We start from the raw sequence: 16,669 nt of genomic DNA on the forward strand, positions 1-16,669 counted from the left end.
CCTCTCTCCCTTAGTATCTATCCCTTCACTCCCCCCCTCTCCCTCCTTTGTGTCCTGTAAAATAATATAGCTTCATGCTGCATTTCATCCGCCTGCTTCCTCCAATGTGGCGCACAATCGGAGCAAGGCAGGAAACAGCCATTAAACTAAATGATGCATGGGCCTGACTCCAGGCCTTGACCCGTGTGATTGTGAGCAAACTCAATCAGCGAGGTCAGCTCTAACGCGAGGTGACTCTTAAAACAAAAAAAAGATGTTTTTTTTTTTGCTTCACTCTCTCTGGTTTGGGCTGTGTGTGTGTCTGTGCATTTAGACTCCACGTATTTTCATGAGGGAATATAAAAGTTGGACAAGTGCAACACATGTTTGATTCCCAAAGCCCCAAGCTCAGTAATTCCTCACATATGAATTACTCACAGATCAAAACCGAGTTGCACCGGATCACACCAGCTGCTGTCGATTTACAATGTCGCTCATTTACATGAACAAAGACAGCTAATCCTATAATTAGATCAATGGGAACAGTAATGCTTTTATTTTCTGAAAAAGAGCATTTGGCTCAAAAAAATTAAAGCATAACAGAAAATAAATTAAAGTTAGAGCTGTTGGATCTCTATCTGGGCCTAAATGATGAAATGTGTGCAAGATAGGATGCAGCCGATTGGAAACTGAACCCAGGTTTAAACAGTGGAATCAGTTCCTTCTGACTAAAATCCTCCAACTTCTGCAGCATGCATGAACTTAACTGACTGTCACTGCTGTGGATCATCATATCCGTTTTTATTTGTGACTTCCCTCTTTTACTTTAAACTGAAAGAATCAAACTCTTTGGAATTAAGTTAAAAAATATATACACTTTCTTTGTGCATTAACTTGGAATAAAGTGTGTTAAAAAGCAATATTTTAGGATATGTGCTGGCATTTTGTTGCTACTTTTATAGAAACACAAAATACACATAAAGTAGAGGCGAACAAATGTGACGGTTAACTTTTGAAATTTGAATTGTAGGAACCAAAATGGTGGAACTATTGCAAGCTGGTGGGAGCGTTTATTGGGGCTGTACAGCTTTGTAAGAACTAGACTCAAAGGTTGGAGTAAAGAGCCCCCTGGAGGGAGTCAGCAGATGATGTCTTTTTCACTCACATTGCATTACCTTTTGAAGTATGACTTTACAACCTTCAACTCGAGCATGTTCCATTGGGTTTTGATGTTGCAGGCCGACATAAATTAGAGGAGAGCTGAGAAAATATTCCACAAATAAAAATTACAATTTCATTTGACCATAAAGTCAAACTTTGGACTCATCTGATCATGTTTGGGATATACTTTTATGACCTTTTTATCTTTAAAACCTTTCCACAACTGTCTAATATACCTTTTTTTATTATTCTAAAATCTTATATATTAAAATATATAAGATATATATATAAAATTTAAATATATATATTTGTAAAATAACATCATTTGGACTATTCTCCCTGCTGCCCTCTGGTAAGAGACTTCAAAGTATCTGACGCAGGTCAAGCAGATTCCGTAACAGTTTCTTCTCCACTGCCATTAGATTGCTGAATGTTTTGTAAAATGGGTTATTTTATTGTATTTTATTATATTCATTATATTTTATTATAAAAAAAACTGAAATGTTACAACTGTAAATATACAGTCATATGTTTATGTTACTGTTTTCATGTATTTTCTACTGTTTTGAAGGCTGTACTTTCAAAAAAATGAAATTTTCTAGAGAGCTGTTCTTAACTAAATTTCTTTTGTTTACACTTGTGTATACAAAATGACAAAATAAATCTAAGTGTAAGTCTAACAAATTGATTTATGTTGGTTTATCACATAATATCTCAATAAAAAGTGAAAAAATGCAAATAGGATTTATTCCACATAAGAGTGCAACAATTCTACAAAAAAGTTCAACATCTTCAGAACAAAAATGTGCAGAGAAATGGAAATAATCAATATGAAGAATTAAAAATATACAAGTCATAGTTGCATGGAGGGTTTAAACTCTTTATCTGTGTTTTGTCTCCCCCTGCTGGTATATCAGAGTAATGCCAGCTCAATGTATGACAGCTGAAGTGATTTTTTTTCATATTTATTTCAGATTTTTGGCAAGAAGGGTTGGTTAGAATAACTCACCGTAAAGTCTATGAAAGTAAATCTAATGCTATGCCACTTTAACACAATAGTTTTTTGCCTGTTTTGTCTTTTTGGCAACGTTTCTGCTCCAATTTGAACACTGACATGTGCAACCACTAGTATTTCAGCACATATACATAAATCCTGCTCACATAAAACGACTCATCTGCGGGGACGTTTATGTGCCTCGTAACCCTGCGAAAAAATATAGCTCTGCCTTCGTCTGATCTCAACAAAGGGGTTGGAGATGCTCTAAGTGGGAACTCTCAAAAGCTGGATGCTTGTTCTTCAACGTGGAAGTAATTTCCCCCTGTCAGCTCTGTCTGCTTTCCCTGAAATTCACAACAACGTAAATTAGATTTGATTAAAAAGGGGGTTTGATTTATACATCTTCGCATTTAAAAAAGTTCTGCGTTTTATCTGTAAACTTACATCCCTGCTGTGAGCAAGAGCGGGGATGATGGGGGCCACCCCCACCATTTTATTCGCCCTCTAATACAAACAGTGGCAGCAGTAATAATCTCAAGGCGAATGTTCAAACTTTATAAACATTTTAATCTTTTATCTATTAACAATTACTTGACAACTGAAATGCTGTGGTTAATTATGCACATGAAATTACTAACATTAAAGTTGATATATACAGAATTCATGCTCTTTTCAGAACTAAATTTGTGTTATATGGGGTAAAGAGAAAATGATGTGTCTCTGCAAGTCATCTAGGAGTGAAATCAGAGATAAATAACTACTTTAATAATAACTTAAAAATCCATATACATTTTTTGATAAAAGTAGGTAAGTAAAGACAATGGAAAAGATGTTTGCCCCAGACATTTAGTCCACTATGCCTTTTATTTAGATGCCATGGATGTTTAAATATATGCATTTATTTGTTAGCAAAGGCTGTAGGAAAGTAGAGTTAGTTTTTATTTAGAAAATATGGATGTTGTGCTTGTTCCTTTTGGAACGGTGTAGATTAACCCTGAGGTTCTGGCGCCAATCCGCCCCAGTCTACATTGGTTATTGAATGGCCGCCCCTATGAAAATTTTCTGGCTACGCCTCTGAGCAGGAAAGGGTTGTATTAAACCCCCTTCCTAACATTTTTTTAGTCCCTGCATTTTATCCCTATGTTTTAACATAATAGAGTAGAAAATCCTTTATTTTTTTCCCAATGGGGAAATTCTGGAGCTCCATGAGGCTAAATATGCCTCTGACTTTTTATAACTTCAGCCCATTCAAAGCTCAAATGTTGTACATTTAAGAATTAATACTAATTGAATATGGGTTGTGCTTTGCTGAAAACTGGTCAGTAATGATGTCCACTTCTTTTTTTAATATTGGACATTGAAGAAACTGATGCATTTCACTTTAATGGAAGCTGTTTCAAACTGGATGTTCTTCCAAAGAGAATCCTGCAACTACATACAAATATATAATACATTGAATTTTCTGGTGTTTGTTGCAGTTCCTCATTCTACCTCAAGCTTTTGCTCAAACTACTGTAAAGAATGCAGCAAATTAGTTGTTTTCTCTTTTTTTATTTAACGCCTATACCTGTTTTAAACACATATAGACTACATTTGGGTCTTGCATGGTTCTCTCCTGCAAAATTTCATAATCCATCCAACAATTTTGCATTACGCTTTATCCCTGCTTGGGCCACGAGGGGTGCTGGTGCCTATATTCAGCTAATTTCATAATCCATGGGACAAGATTATAAAGCAAACTGCTATTTGATAGTTGGGACCGGATCAGATCTAAGTAGACCCACTATTTAGTTTATAGTTAAGTGATAGATAACCATCCATAATGTAAAAATACATGTAATAATTTTTAGAGCACCATTAAATGCTTACTTACTGTAGAACTGGTTAAGGAACTAATTGCTGGTTAACCGTTTGTTTCCCTTTTTTCATTCTATTGTGTCTTTAACAAATGTTTCTATGTAATATATTCAAGATATTAGAGTGAGGGAATAGTCAACTGAACATTAACTAACTTCCCTGATCCCTGATCTGATAAATACCCAAAAGAACATGAGGAATGCATCTATAAAGGGTTGACTAACTAATTAATGAACACTTTCTACTTATTAACTCACCTGTTTGTCACCTACAGGTTATTAAGCAAAGCTGGATCATGCATTAATCATTAAGTAATGTTAACTGCAAATGTAGCTTGCTAAACAAACTAAATCTGGTCGGTAAATAATTATTTAGTAAAAAGCAAATTAGCATTCAAGGATCAACTATTTATAGGGTACAAAAAAAAAATGGACCACGGTTTCACTATACTGTTATACCTGGTTAATAAATATTGCTTGGTTATTAAACAAAGTGGGATAAAGAATGAATAAGATAAAAGTAAGGGGGATAAAAGAGAGAGAGAAAAAATATGCGTGCAGTAAAAAAAATATGTGAGCAGTATTTATTGTCATTAGCTCGTTATTTCTTTAAAAAGTGACGACCCGTTTAACCACCTCATAAACCTTTGGGATAAGTTTAAGATCAGCAAAGCTGTGTTTGATGCAGATTTCCAATAATATTCATTTACAGTCCATTCTTACTCTGTTTTACTGTTTAAATATGATTAGTTAATTTGAGTTAATCACAAGTTAATCATCAGTTAGTTATTCATTCCTGATCCTGTTTGGGGTTAGAAGGAAAACTAAATGCTATTAGATCACTATTAATCCCCCTTACTTTTATCTTTTTAAAATGCTTTATGTGTATCTTGTGTTTCTTCTTTTATTTTTTATCTGTGATTTGTGAAATGTGAACGTGTGTGTGAAAGGTGTGCTACTACTGCACAAAAATTGCCCATACTGGAACAACTAAAAGCTACTGAACTGAACTGAACTGAAATAAAGAAGAAATAAATGCACTTTCCTCTATTTTCCATAAGAATTAAAAGTTAACCAAGTCAAAGGAAATCAGCAATAATTGAAAACAAAGCATACAGAGTAACGTAAAACAAGGACACACTTTCAGTTGTCGCGGAAACGTCTTAAATATGTTTGTATGTGGGTTTTTTCTCATTAACAGGTCACAAAAGGAGCCTCTTCTGACTGCATCTTCAGTAATGCCACCCCATGAATAATGCTGCAGAACTGGAGAGCTCCTTCAGTGACAGACCGATGCACCCTAAATGCACCATGGAGCATTATCACAGATTCTTCCTCCCAACAGCTGTAAGACTTTATAACCACCACTGTTCCCAACAACCTCAAGTTGTTACATTTGTGCTGATTTTCCACAGTTTCTTAGTTAAATAACATGCTGTAGTCATCTCTGATGTTGTTGCTATTTTCAAATATCCATTACTGTAAAAATGTCCATAGCTGTATAATGGTTATTTATTCTCCAGGTGCACAGGTTTTTATATTTTTAAAACATTTTACAGTGCAGTATTCTATTGTTTATATTTCAACTCTTCACTATTATGTTTTTCTTATATATTTTTCTAAGGTCCACATTTATGTGACAATTTTTTCTATAATCTTTTGCTGCTGTAAACACCAGAATTTCCCCATTTTGGCACAACAAAGGGATTTTCTATTCTATTTACTCTATTTGCTCACTTTTTCTTAAGTTTTCTTTCATGTCACCACAAGGGGGCGCTAAGTTCAAAAAGACAATACAAAGATAGTACTGTTAATGAGACTATTACAAAAGCTTTAAACCTGTTCTGGTGAATAACATCAGAAGAGGATCATTTCAAACTTGGTATGAGGAACATCTCACTTAGATTTTAAAAAGTTATAAATAAAACACATCTCACATTGATTCTTTAAACACTGTGATATCTTTATCAATAATTTTTTGATGATTATAACATCAACATTTATAAATTGTTGCAATGATGTAAAATGGAATCAAAGTGTAATGATTAAAAAATTATGGATAAATTCTTACTTTTATAGAGAAGCACTGTCGCATTCAATGTCCTTTGGTCAAACAGGGGGATCATTAGCAGATACATTTGCAGAAAGTCAGCTTTTAATGTTTGCACCACTTTTTTTGTTATAATCTGAGCTTTGAGCTGCTACAGTTTTACAACCAGAGCTGGAAAGTGCATCAGTGCCGCTCGTGTGAACAATTTGTAACGAGATGGGACCAGCACAGTGTGTGTGGGATGGAGATGTGGAGGGCAGAGCTGCCAGGGAGGTGTGTTTGGTGGGTGGGGATGCGGGGTGTGCAGACTCATCCCGGTGGCCTGATGTGTTCCCCTCCATCTCCACAGCAGTTTTCTCTTTTGGATACCTGACCAAAGCGCGTCCGGAACCACATCCCCCCCTCCTTCTATCGTTTCCCTGTTTTCTTCTCCTCCATCCCCCCGGTAGAGCCCCTCTTTCAGGCCCGGTGGCGCAGCGCGCAACGGCCGGGAGATGCAGCCGCGCACGGACAGCCGGCTGCAGCGGTGCGCCTCAGCTCCATCCGGACTCCAACATTTCGGACAGTTTTTAAAAATTTAAATCAACATTTAAAAAAAGGACTATTTCTTCTCGATCATTTTGAACTTTTTTGTCACCTTTTAATAGAAAGCAAAGCAAGGCGCGTTCAATGCGCAGCCATGCTTCTCATCTCGTCTCGCAGCGCGCTGCTGTCTGTCTACTACCCGCAGATCTTCCTCATCCTCACCAGCGGCAGCTACCTGTAGGTTCTTCTAAATGCGCATGCCTCAATGTCATGCGCCTTTATTTCCAGCAGCTTTACGCGCGGCTTCAACGTGCGTAATTCCTCAGCCAATTACGCACACAATTAGACTTGCAAGATAGCAAAAAAAACATTTTTTTCTCGTTTACTTTTACAAAACATAGTCATAATTTACATTTACTGCATATTTTGTCGCTTCATTGTTTCTGGAAAGCTTTGGAAGAACCGGTGGAAACACGCGCCGCTTTCTTTTCCCTCCTCTGTGGAACACAAGCTGCTGATTTCTCCTTTCTCCTCCAACATAACTGGCATTTTCATTCAGAAATTGAGCCATAAAACGGCTGAGTAAAAACCTGCTCGACTGAAGCCAACATTTAATCTCCTCGATTTCATATTTTCGGACCAGCTGATGAGATAACCTGCCTTCATGGATTTACACATTACACCAGAACCACTTTGTCTTGGAAGCACCTCGTCAGATTTGTGCCATTATGTGGGACTGCAGCATATGGAAAAGGATTGTATTAAATGATTACTTCATGCTCTCTTTATAGAAAGAGGGGCTTTGTTAGGAGCTCTTGCCATTTAGGCCTCTACATTAAGTGATTGCTGCACCATATTTGCCTTTCTTTAACAAGGACAGGTTCCGCCATGAAATCTGCACTATAAAGTAGAGGGGTTCATGCTTTCTGCTGTGATGCTGGCTAAAATGAGCTCAATTTGAAACCTATACGCTGAAATGTAATCCAACTTTTGGTATGAACAAATGTAGAGGTCATTTAGGTCCCTTATTTTCAATAAAGCACTGCCAAAATGTGAATAATGTCACAACTTCATGAAATTGGGCCATTTTTCTTGTTTAACAAGAATCTTTTCCACGTTTTATTACAAGTCTGTCCTTGTAAGGTGTGTTCGTGATCATCTTTTTTACAGGGCGCTGTCCTCTGTGGTTGCCCTGGGTGCCAACATCATCTGCAATAAGATACCAGGACTGGCCCCCCGTCAGAGGGCCCTTTGCCAGAGTCGACCAGACGCCATCATCGTCATCGGGGAGGGTGCCCAGCTGGGCATCAACGAGTGCCAGTATCAGTTCCGAAATGGGCGCTGGAACTGCTCTGCCCTGGGCGAGAGGACGGTGTTTGGACAAGAGCTGAGAGTAGGTCAGTCTTCTTGAACTTCTGTTGTGTGGTGGGATTAGGGGGTATTCTTTTAGTTTTAACAGTGGAAGATTAGTGAAGGAAATACCTGCAGCTCAGATGTAAGAATCCGTGACTACACAATAATTAGTCATGTACTATCCGGTCATTAAGGAAAAGGCTTAAGAAGACAAAAAATGTTTAAATTGTCTTAAGAATTCTAGTTTAAAATTTAACGTGAGCCAAAAAGATGATACAGGAAACAGGTGGAGGAAGGTCCAGGTCAGTCTAGAAGTTATATTAAATAAGAGTTATGATCAAGGAAAAAAAAACTATCGAAGACTGAAAAGAAGAATGTAAAGTCATGAGTTAGAATGCTCCAGTCAAAGTCCAGACCTAAACCTAACTATGAATGAAAATAGCTTTGGCGATACTACTGTATCTGTCCATCAGACTGAGCTTAAACTTTTTAGGAAAAAAGAACAAACAGCCAACGCCACAAAAAACAAGCTTCATTTCAAGGTTCTAATGCTGTCAGCAAGTGGAGATTTTCCCAAAGTGAGGGAAGCCTTCTTTGTGTCAAGCCCATCAGGGTTTGATCCCTAAAATTGATACCTGTAGTCTGCAAAACCTAAATATAAGGGTCTCTAGCCAACATTCTTTAAAATCTGGATACTTCACAAGCGCCTCTTTTGCTCCTGATGTGAACTTTCCTCATAAATTGTCTCAGGTCCAGAATGCTTTGTTGTGGTTTTGCAGTGGGTTTGAATACATGTATAATCTTGCAGTTCTGGAAGCTATTGCTTGTTTCTGTCTGGATCGCTTCCTTGTGTTCCTTTGTCATAGTAAAGTTTTTTTTCAGAGTAAACAAATTTAAAGTCTCTTCAAGTCCAACATTTTCCTCAAGTACTGTTACGAATTTACTGTCAGAATCCATTTACTAAGGGCTTTATCAAAACTAGTTGGGGCTAACAAGTTAGAAACCAGGACTATGAAGCAGTTTTGTGCGGTAAACGGATCTTAAGCAAGTTTAAAAAGTTGACCTTTAGGGTCAGTAACTTCATCTTGCTTTGAAAAAAGCCAGAGAGATTCATGCAAACCACTAATTAAAGGCAGCTCCAGCAGCTGGATGGCAACAATGGAACCCTGCATGCGCTGCCATTAAATCAAAACAAATCACAGTGCGAATAGATGGCTGTTTGGCCGCTGCTCACGCCCGATGCCTTGAGAAATGCTCAGCAGCGCCGCACAACGTATCCGAATAGCTCGTAGATTTAACTTGATGAGAGAAGACTTCAGCGTTTGTTTTGAGTTACGGGATGGGGGAAACCGCAGGGCTGATGGTTTCAGCGAAGGAGCTTGTCGTGTTGGAAGGTAGCCATCAGAACTGCCTCTTAAAGAGACGCCATGCATTAATACCCTGGCCTGTAGGGAGGAACACAGGCGCGGCAGTATCCTACAAGTGGGAGGGTATCCTGTTACCAACTTTTGTGCCTATAAATTAATTTTCCTCCCTCTCAGTCTATAAATATTAGACAGAAACAGAATGACACTCAAGCTGCATGAAAAATCCTATTAATAAAAACATTAAAAAACAGTGACTTAGTAAGGGCGAGTGAAAAAGTCAGTAGATATTGGTGTTTCCTTCAAAATATTGATAAGTCGTTTATCAAAAAAGCCTTTTAAACAATAGGAAATCTGCTGTTTGTGTTAAATACAACAGAAGCCATGATCTTAGAAAACTACATCAATCTGTGAAAGCCGCTTAGAAAACTTTCTCCATGGACCACCTTCTCTTGGCCTGTGGTGTACTAGAAGGTGTTTGCGGGTAAAAAAAGTTTTTTTTCTACCTGGCAATGGTCATAATGTTACGACCTACGGGTGTGGAAACATCCAAGATGGTAACCAAACCCTTGTAGCCGTTAACATCCCTGCAAACTCAACAGCTGAGACATTGTTTAGAAAAACTGCTCACACACCCCTCCGAAAAAGAAAAAAAAAAGTTTTAAGGCTAAAGAACTTGTTTGGCAAGTTTGACAAATGCAGGAACAGGACAGCAGACAAAGTGGCAAAGTCAAATCTGAATAAACCGCAAGATTCCTGGCTCTTTAAGACCAACTGGGCCAAAAGGGAGATTTTCAGACGCAGTATAGAGTGCCATATTTGGTGACTCAGACAGTTTTAAGAGCCTGTCATTTTTCCCCTTATTAGGGGCATACGGGCATCAGTTCTAGTCCCCTTAGACACTAGAAAAAGTGAGCCATCAGAAAAAACACTGGTGTTACTTAGACGTATTGAGATGAACATGGGACAATTATGTCATAAACCCATCGGAAAGGGATGGGTTCATGTGCATTATCTAGTCAATCCTATGTAATATCTAGCCATGCCTTGACCTATATCTTGTGGGGTTCAACCAAAAAAGGAGGGGAGTGTAGAAAGATGGTGGCGTGAGAGTATGGAAAGCGTTGTGGCTCAGTCCACCCCGTCATCTCAAAAGCCCTGCTGTTTTACAGCTTTTTAGAGACATTATAGGACATTTCATCGCCAAGAAATTGTGTTAACTTGCTAGGAAAAGGTCAACCTCAATAAAATTGCTTAAAGATTTCAGTTAGCATTTAGCTACACAGTGCTGCAAAGACATTTTGACAGAGTAAAAACCTGAAAAACAACGTTGAGCAATCAGTTCGTGAGGGTTTGTGGCGCCTAGCATAAGTCTAGACATGAAACCAATTGATACACAGTGGGATGGCCCTAACCAGGCCACTCTCACCTCAAAAGCCACAGATGTACCTGAATTAAAACTTTTTTTTCTTCTTTTGAACAAGGGACAAAGCTTCACGCTTATATAGTGACATAAAAAGACTCATTGCGAATTATGGCAAATGCTTGATGGCATTTGTGCCACCAACAGTGGCATGACCAGTGATAAGGGGTCAGTTATTTATTTATTTTGTGTAGGTTGCGGTTAGTTGGGATTGCTTTTTTTCATTAATAATGAAATATCTCCTCTTAGTGTGATGTTTAATTTGAAGATCCATGTGGGGGAAAGAGCAAAAACAGATTAAAGTGAGCAAATACTTTTGAAAACACCCAATATCTAATTTGTGTAAAGAGAAATATGTACTGCGTTCCCAACTTTTCATACAATTATCAGTTCTATTTACTCTCCTAGACCGTCGTGTTCTGGGTCAAATCCTAACTGATAACACATTGCTGTTTTACTTGTGCCCTCTGTTAATCCCAGTTGATAAATCCAACATTCTCTAATGGGGTTAAGATGAAGATTTTCTTGATGAGTCCCATAATGCCTAAGCCATTGAATCTCAATGGGAATTCAAACAAAAATTCTAATTCAATGCACTTTACCGAGACAAAAGAGTCAGGTTGGTTAAAAGTTTCTGTCAAGGAAATACAGTTGACTGCATCAAGTCATTGACTTCCAAGACGTGCTCCTCCTGAATGAGCTTGTGGCGACAATTTTTGCTTGCATTTTGTGACTCACACTGAGCATGCATGCAGCAACGGTGGATTGGAAAAACTCCCCTTTAAAAATGAAGAAACCTCCAGCAGAACCAGGCTCAGTGTGAGCGGCCTTCTAAAGAGGCCAACTGGGGTTCAAGGAGACAGAAGCAAATACATATGAAAGGTAAATGTTGACTAGCACCACTGGTGAACCCGTCCAGGAACGACACAGCCAGGCAGATGAGCTCCAAGCCAGCTCCCACATCAAAGTGAAAGTAAAGCCACCAATCCTCTCAGAATCTGTGTAGGAACGAGGAGGCTGAATCTTGGTTCCATAACAGCACTCCGAATAGTGCCAGCATCATCTGTGGTGATGCTGGCTTGTACCGCTTTGAGGGAGAACACGCTGATAACAAGAACAGTTGGGGGCAGAGGGACAAACAGGAACTCACTTGGAGGCAGATTCTCTGTCTTGTAATCCCAGGGGATTTCTTGTTCAGGGGACATAAACACAGTCAGAGCCAAGAAGTTTGAAGCAGAAGGTATCCGAGGTGAAGACAAGAATTGGTTGTCAGGGGGCAAAATCCAGGAATCAGAAAGCTCAGAGTAGTCCGGTAAGGGCATGCATAGGTGTGGAATCATTTGAAAGAATTATGATTTAAAACTCTAGATTAAGGAGAGAATAACCCTACTGGTGTTGTTTGTTGTCCACCCTTGTATGTCCTGCTGAATTTCATTGTGTTCCTGATATCTTACAGAAACACAACTTTCTACATGGCAGTAATTATAAGTCTTTCCTTCACTGTTCACTATTGTTCCAGGTTTACAACGCTTAGAGGCACAATTTTTTTCTTTAGCATATCCAGAAAAATCCAAGTACAGTACTTTGGCTAGCTACAAGACTTTTAAGTACTCTATTATTTCATTTCTGTCCTCCTTTCTCTAGGCAGCAGGGAAGCGGCATTCACCTATGCCATCACAGCTGCTGGAGTTGCACATGCGGTGACAGCCGCCTGTAGCCAAGGCAACCTAAGCCAATGTGGCTGCGACCGTGAGAAGCAGGGCTACCATGATCGGGAGGAGGGCTGGAAGTGGGGGGGCTGCTCAGCGGACGTCAAGTACGGCGTGGAGTTTTCAAGACGATTTGTAGACGCTCGCGAGATCAAGAAAAACGCCCGCCGGCTAATGAACCTCCACAATAACGAAGCAGGACGAAAGGTAATGCAATGAGGTTTTATTGCTAAAAAAATGGAGCTTGACTTGAACTTTGACACCCAAGTAACCCATGAATTTACGTTGGCTTGCCAGGTGTAGGATCTCAAAATACTTGATGTCCTACAACAGGAGGAACATTAACTTTGAACAAATGATGCTTATAAATTTCTTGAACAAAACAGCAATATGTTTAATTATTTCCCACCCATTTTCCCCACCCAGAAGTCTCAGACTGCAACTAAGTCACAAGAGAGAAAGCAAGAGAAGGTACACAAATGGTTTGACCAGCTAGTCACTGCAGAAGCCACGTTATAAATAATTTTGAGTTTTTTTTTTTTTAGTAGCTCATCATTTCTTCATGATCCAAAAACTAAAAAAATCCTACTTACTTCAGCCTCTCGATAGTTAGTTTGAAGGAGTTACATTTCCTCAGACTTGGTCTGTTTGCATAGCAGTTATTAGGTTTGGACGTGGCATAAAGTTCAGCTCACCATGATGTCGCAATGACATAATAACTTTCTTATTTAAACAGTCTTATGGCCAGTGTTGTCTTAAAAGTGTAAGCCAGACATTACCCAAGCCAGAACTTGAGAGCCACTGTCCTACAAGTTTTAAAGGTTCCATTGCTTTAGCTTCGCTGGTTTCCATTGATAAGTGATTAACAGGCTTTTGCTGAACTGCAATCATCGTAATCAGCTTTGGACGGCAGCCCTGTTGAGTGCTATAACTATTATTACTCAGTTCTTACATTATATATTTAGTTAACTCAGTCAAGTCTGCCAAACTTTAGCATTTAGGACTTGTTTAAGCAGCAATGCATGCATTGACATATTATTTAGTCTGGTGTGAATTTAAATGGTCTGTCTCTTTGCAGTAGCTTCAATTAAATAAGTGATTATTAAATTTATTAATGATTTTTTTTTATTAGTTGTAAGAAAATATGCTTAGGAAGAGCCAGCACTGTGAACTTCACCACAAGGGGAATTCATTGGATTACAATGCCATAATGGGCTGCTCAGTGACGCAGTGGTAGCACTGCAGCAAGAAGGTTCTGGGTTCAATTCCTGGCCCTACCTTAATAGAGTTTGCATGTTTTCCCTAGTTGGGGTGGGTTCCGTCTAGGTACTCCAGCTTCCTCCCACAGTCCAAAAACATGAATTTTAGGTCAATTCGCTCCTCTAAATTCTCCTTATGTGTGCGTGTGTGCGTGAATGGTTATTTGTACTGTTTGATAGACTGGCGACCTGTCCAGGATGTACCCCGCCTCTTGCCTTTAGACAGCGGGAGATAGGCAACAGCCCCCCTCACTGCCCCAGCAGGGATGAAGTATGACAGAATATGGACGAATTGACAATGCCATATTCATCTATAAAAATATCTAACCACATCTTCTGAGAAGTCTTTCTGGGAGGCATATGGATAACTACCTTTGCTAATGACTTTTTACTTCAAGCTCCTAACTTTATCTCTAAAGGAAGCTTGTATCTTGCATCTGGTTAATAATCCGCATCTCATAGTCACAGGTGAATGCTAGAAACTGGAGGAACTAGTAAAGAGAGCCTTCACATTTTAGCTCTGCTCTTTCCTCACAGAGTGAGAAACTGCAGCTGTTTCCTTTCTCCTGCATCCATCCAGAACTGGTGAACAAACCAAAAACAAACCAATGAAGTCAGATCTGAGAATATCCTTCCAATCCCCCCCCCCCCCCCCTTCTTCCTCAGCAAGCACACTTCGGCATGGGTGCACACACCGGCCCAGCCAAAATCCAGAAACTCTTCCAAAACTTTGATACCTGTCAAGAGCGAAGACGCAATCCGCTGATTTGTATAATGAAGTGTACGAATGAGAAGCCCTCTGTTATTACAGCTTCAGTTCCTGAATTACAAAAAATATATATTAGGAATGGATCTTGATCAAAGGAAGTTTGTTTTCCCCCCTCTTCACACTGAAATCAATCACCTGACTTTTTTGCCATTTTAATGTATTTGTAGGACATTATAATCTATATCTGACAGCCATGTAAGACTATACACATGTAGGGTTATGCAACAGTTCAGTCCTCTCCTGTCACTCCATGCTGTGGTCTGAGGAAAGGTAATGTTAATTAGAGACTCAGCTTAAAGCTACGAGGTTTCCCTTGATTTTTGGACACAAAGTTGGCTTTAAAAGCTGCTGCACTGGAAGTAAAAGTGGCCACAAAAATCCCAACCTCCCCCCAAAAAGAGCAGACTTAACTATTTACAATGACGTTACATTTATCTTCCAGGTTATTTTTTCAGCTTGTGTTAGTATATTTTTTTTACACATAGTATTAACTCTTCTTTGCAAGCAGATCCTGGAGGAAAAAACCAAGCTGGAGTGCAAGTGTCACGGCGTCTCTGGTTCCTGCACCACCAAGACCTGCTGGATCACCCTGCCCAACTTCAGAGAGATTGGCTACCTTTTGAAGGAGCGCTACACGGAGGCCGTTCAAGTGGAGCCCGTCCGTGCTTCACGGCTACGCCAGCCGTCCTTCCTGCGCCTTAAACAGGCTCTGGGCTACCAGAAGCCCATGGACACGGACCTGGTGTACCTGGAGCGCTCTCCGAACTACTGCGAGGAGGACACGGTCACGGGGAGCCCAGGGACGAGAGGGAGGCTGTGCAACGGCACCTCCACGCACACAGATGGCTGCAACGTGATGTGCTGCGGCCGGGGCTACAACACACACCACTACACGCGTGTCTGGCAGTGCAACTGCAAGTTCCACTGGTGCTGCTTTGTCAATTGCAACACCTGCAGTGAGAAATCAGAGGTTTTCACATGCAAGTAGATGCACGGAACAGGGGGACTCGTAAAGCCAAGGACTTAAGGATATTTATAAATTTTGCACATTTTGGCATCCTATAGAAAAAGGAAACTCACACCAAGTGTGAGTTTTGGGATTCTCCAGGAGAGACAGAGACAACCATCTATGACAGCTTTTATACTGTTGAACATTTTTATATAAAAGCCACAAAACTTCTAGAGATATTGTTGGGATTTTGTGAAATAGACCCGCACAAAGAAATTAAGTTGTATATTTTTTTCATAATCATGTCTCCGCCAGCTTTTGCACAGCAATCAATATACATTTTTTTGTAAATTCGATAAATCAGAGTGGATTTAGGTGTGAACTTTGACTAGGCCACAATCACTGCAGCTTTGGTTTTGATGTTTTGAGGCATTGCCCTAAAGTAAGATAAACCAATTCATGATGCAGTAATCATTATATATCTCTGCAGAGATGATTGCCTTCAGGGTGAAAGGTTAAAATGTTTATTCAGGTCTTATCCAATGGAAGCATGCTCTTTATCCCCCATAGAGTTTGCAAAAAACAATTGAACATCGTTGGTTCTCTTTCAAACGTGGCTTTTTCTTGGAAATCTCCCATATTGGCCAAATTTGTGGTGCAAACAGCTTCCAGTTGTTCTGTTGGCAAAAAACAAAACCAACACAAAAGCAAAAACTGGAATATATGATGCTGGCCCCACTGTGCTCATTCTCTTCTTTTGGTCATGATGATATTAGAGTAAACTGGCCAAAGGACCTTCTTCTTGTTTGTTGAGTGTGATGAGTTCTCTGGACTTCATGGTTCCGTTTTTCTTATCACTGTTCACTAACGAAAAGCTAAATGTATAACAAGAAGTACACACAAGTATACTTTATTTCCTAGGTGGGCGATTACCTTCAGAAAGGAATTGGGATTGCTATATTTTATTTTGCAGTGTCGGAGTAAATGGGGATAAATACAGATTCATAAATCAATTTATAGACTCTAATCTGCGGGTGAAATTCTATAAATCCACACAAAGATTTCTATCCATTATTATGCACTTATTTATGTTGGTCTACCACATGAAATAATAAAATACGCTAAAATCTGTGGTTGAACCGAGACAAGATGTGTGAAAGTGTAAGAAGCTCAATCATTCTTGTAAGGGATTTTATTCATTACTGGTAAAAAAGGCTGCAGTTTTAAAGGACCTGGGATTTTTGGGGGTTATTTTCAAGATGAACGATACGTTAA

General features: G+C 39.3%; 1 protein-coding gene across 2 annotated transcripts; it reads left to right on the forward strand.

The window, feature by feature from the left end:
• Nucleotides 1–6,358: 6,358 nt before the first annotated feature.
• On the forward strand, nt 6,359–16,388 carry LOC107094565 (protein Wnt-7b-like). 2 transcript variants are annotated; one of them, XM_015390261.1, is made up of 4 exons: nt 6,359–6,805; nt 7,739–7,965; nt 12,353–12,624; nt 14,954–16,388. In XM_015390261.1, the coding sequence occupies exons 1-4, from the start codon at nt 6,723–6,725 to the stop codon at nt 15,431–15,433; spliced, it is 1,062 nt and encodes a 353-aa protein (XP_015245747.1). In that variant the 5' UTR covers nt 6,359–6,722; the 3' UTR covers nt 15,434–16,388. The 2 variants fall into 2 exon arrangements, with proteins under 2 accessions (XP_015245747.1, XP_015245746.1); XM_015390260.1 differs by lacking the exon at nt 6,359–6,805 and having other exon boundaries at nt 6,835–7,965.
• Nucleotides 16,389–16,669: the final 281 nt, after the last annotated feature.

This window comes from Cyprinodon variegatus, unplaced genomic scaffold (genome assembly GCF_000732505.1).
Source record: "Cyprinodon variegatus isolate N-32 unplaced genomic scaffold, C_variegatus-1.0 Scaffold490, whole genome shotgun sequence".
Lineage (NCBI taxonomy): Eukaryota > Metazoa > Chordata > Actinopteri > Cyprinodontiformes > Cyprinodontidae > Cyprinodon > Cyprinodon variegatus.

Coding starts and splice junctions, on each gene's coding strand:
- LOC107094565 (XM_015390260.1), top strand. CDS start 7,641: ATGAAATTGGGCCATTTTTCTTGTTTAACAAGAATCTTTTCCACGTTT. Junction 7,966..12,352: donor TGGACAAGAGCTGAGAGTAG/GTCAGTCTTCTT, acceptor TCCTTTCTCTAG/GCAGCAGGGAAGCGGCATTC. Junction 12,625..14,953: donor ATAACGAAGCAGGACGAAAG/GTAATGCAATGA, acceptor CTTTGCAAGCAG/ATCCTGGAGGAAAAAACCAA.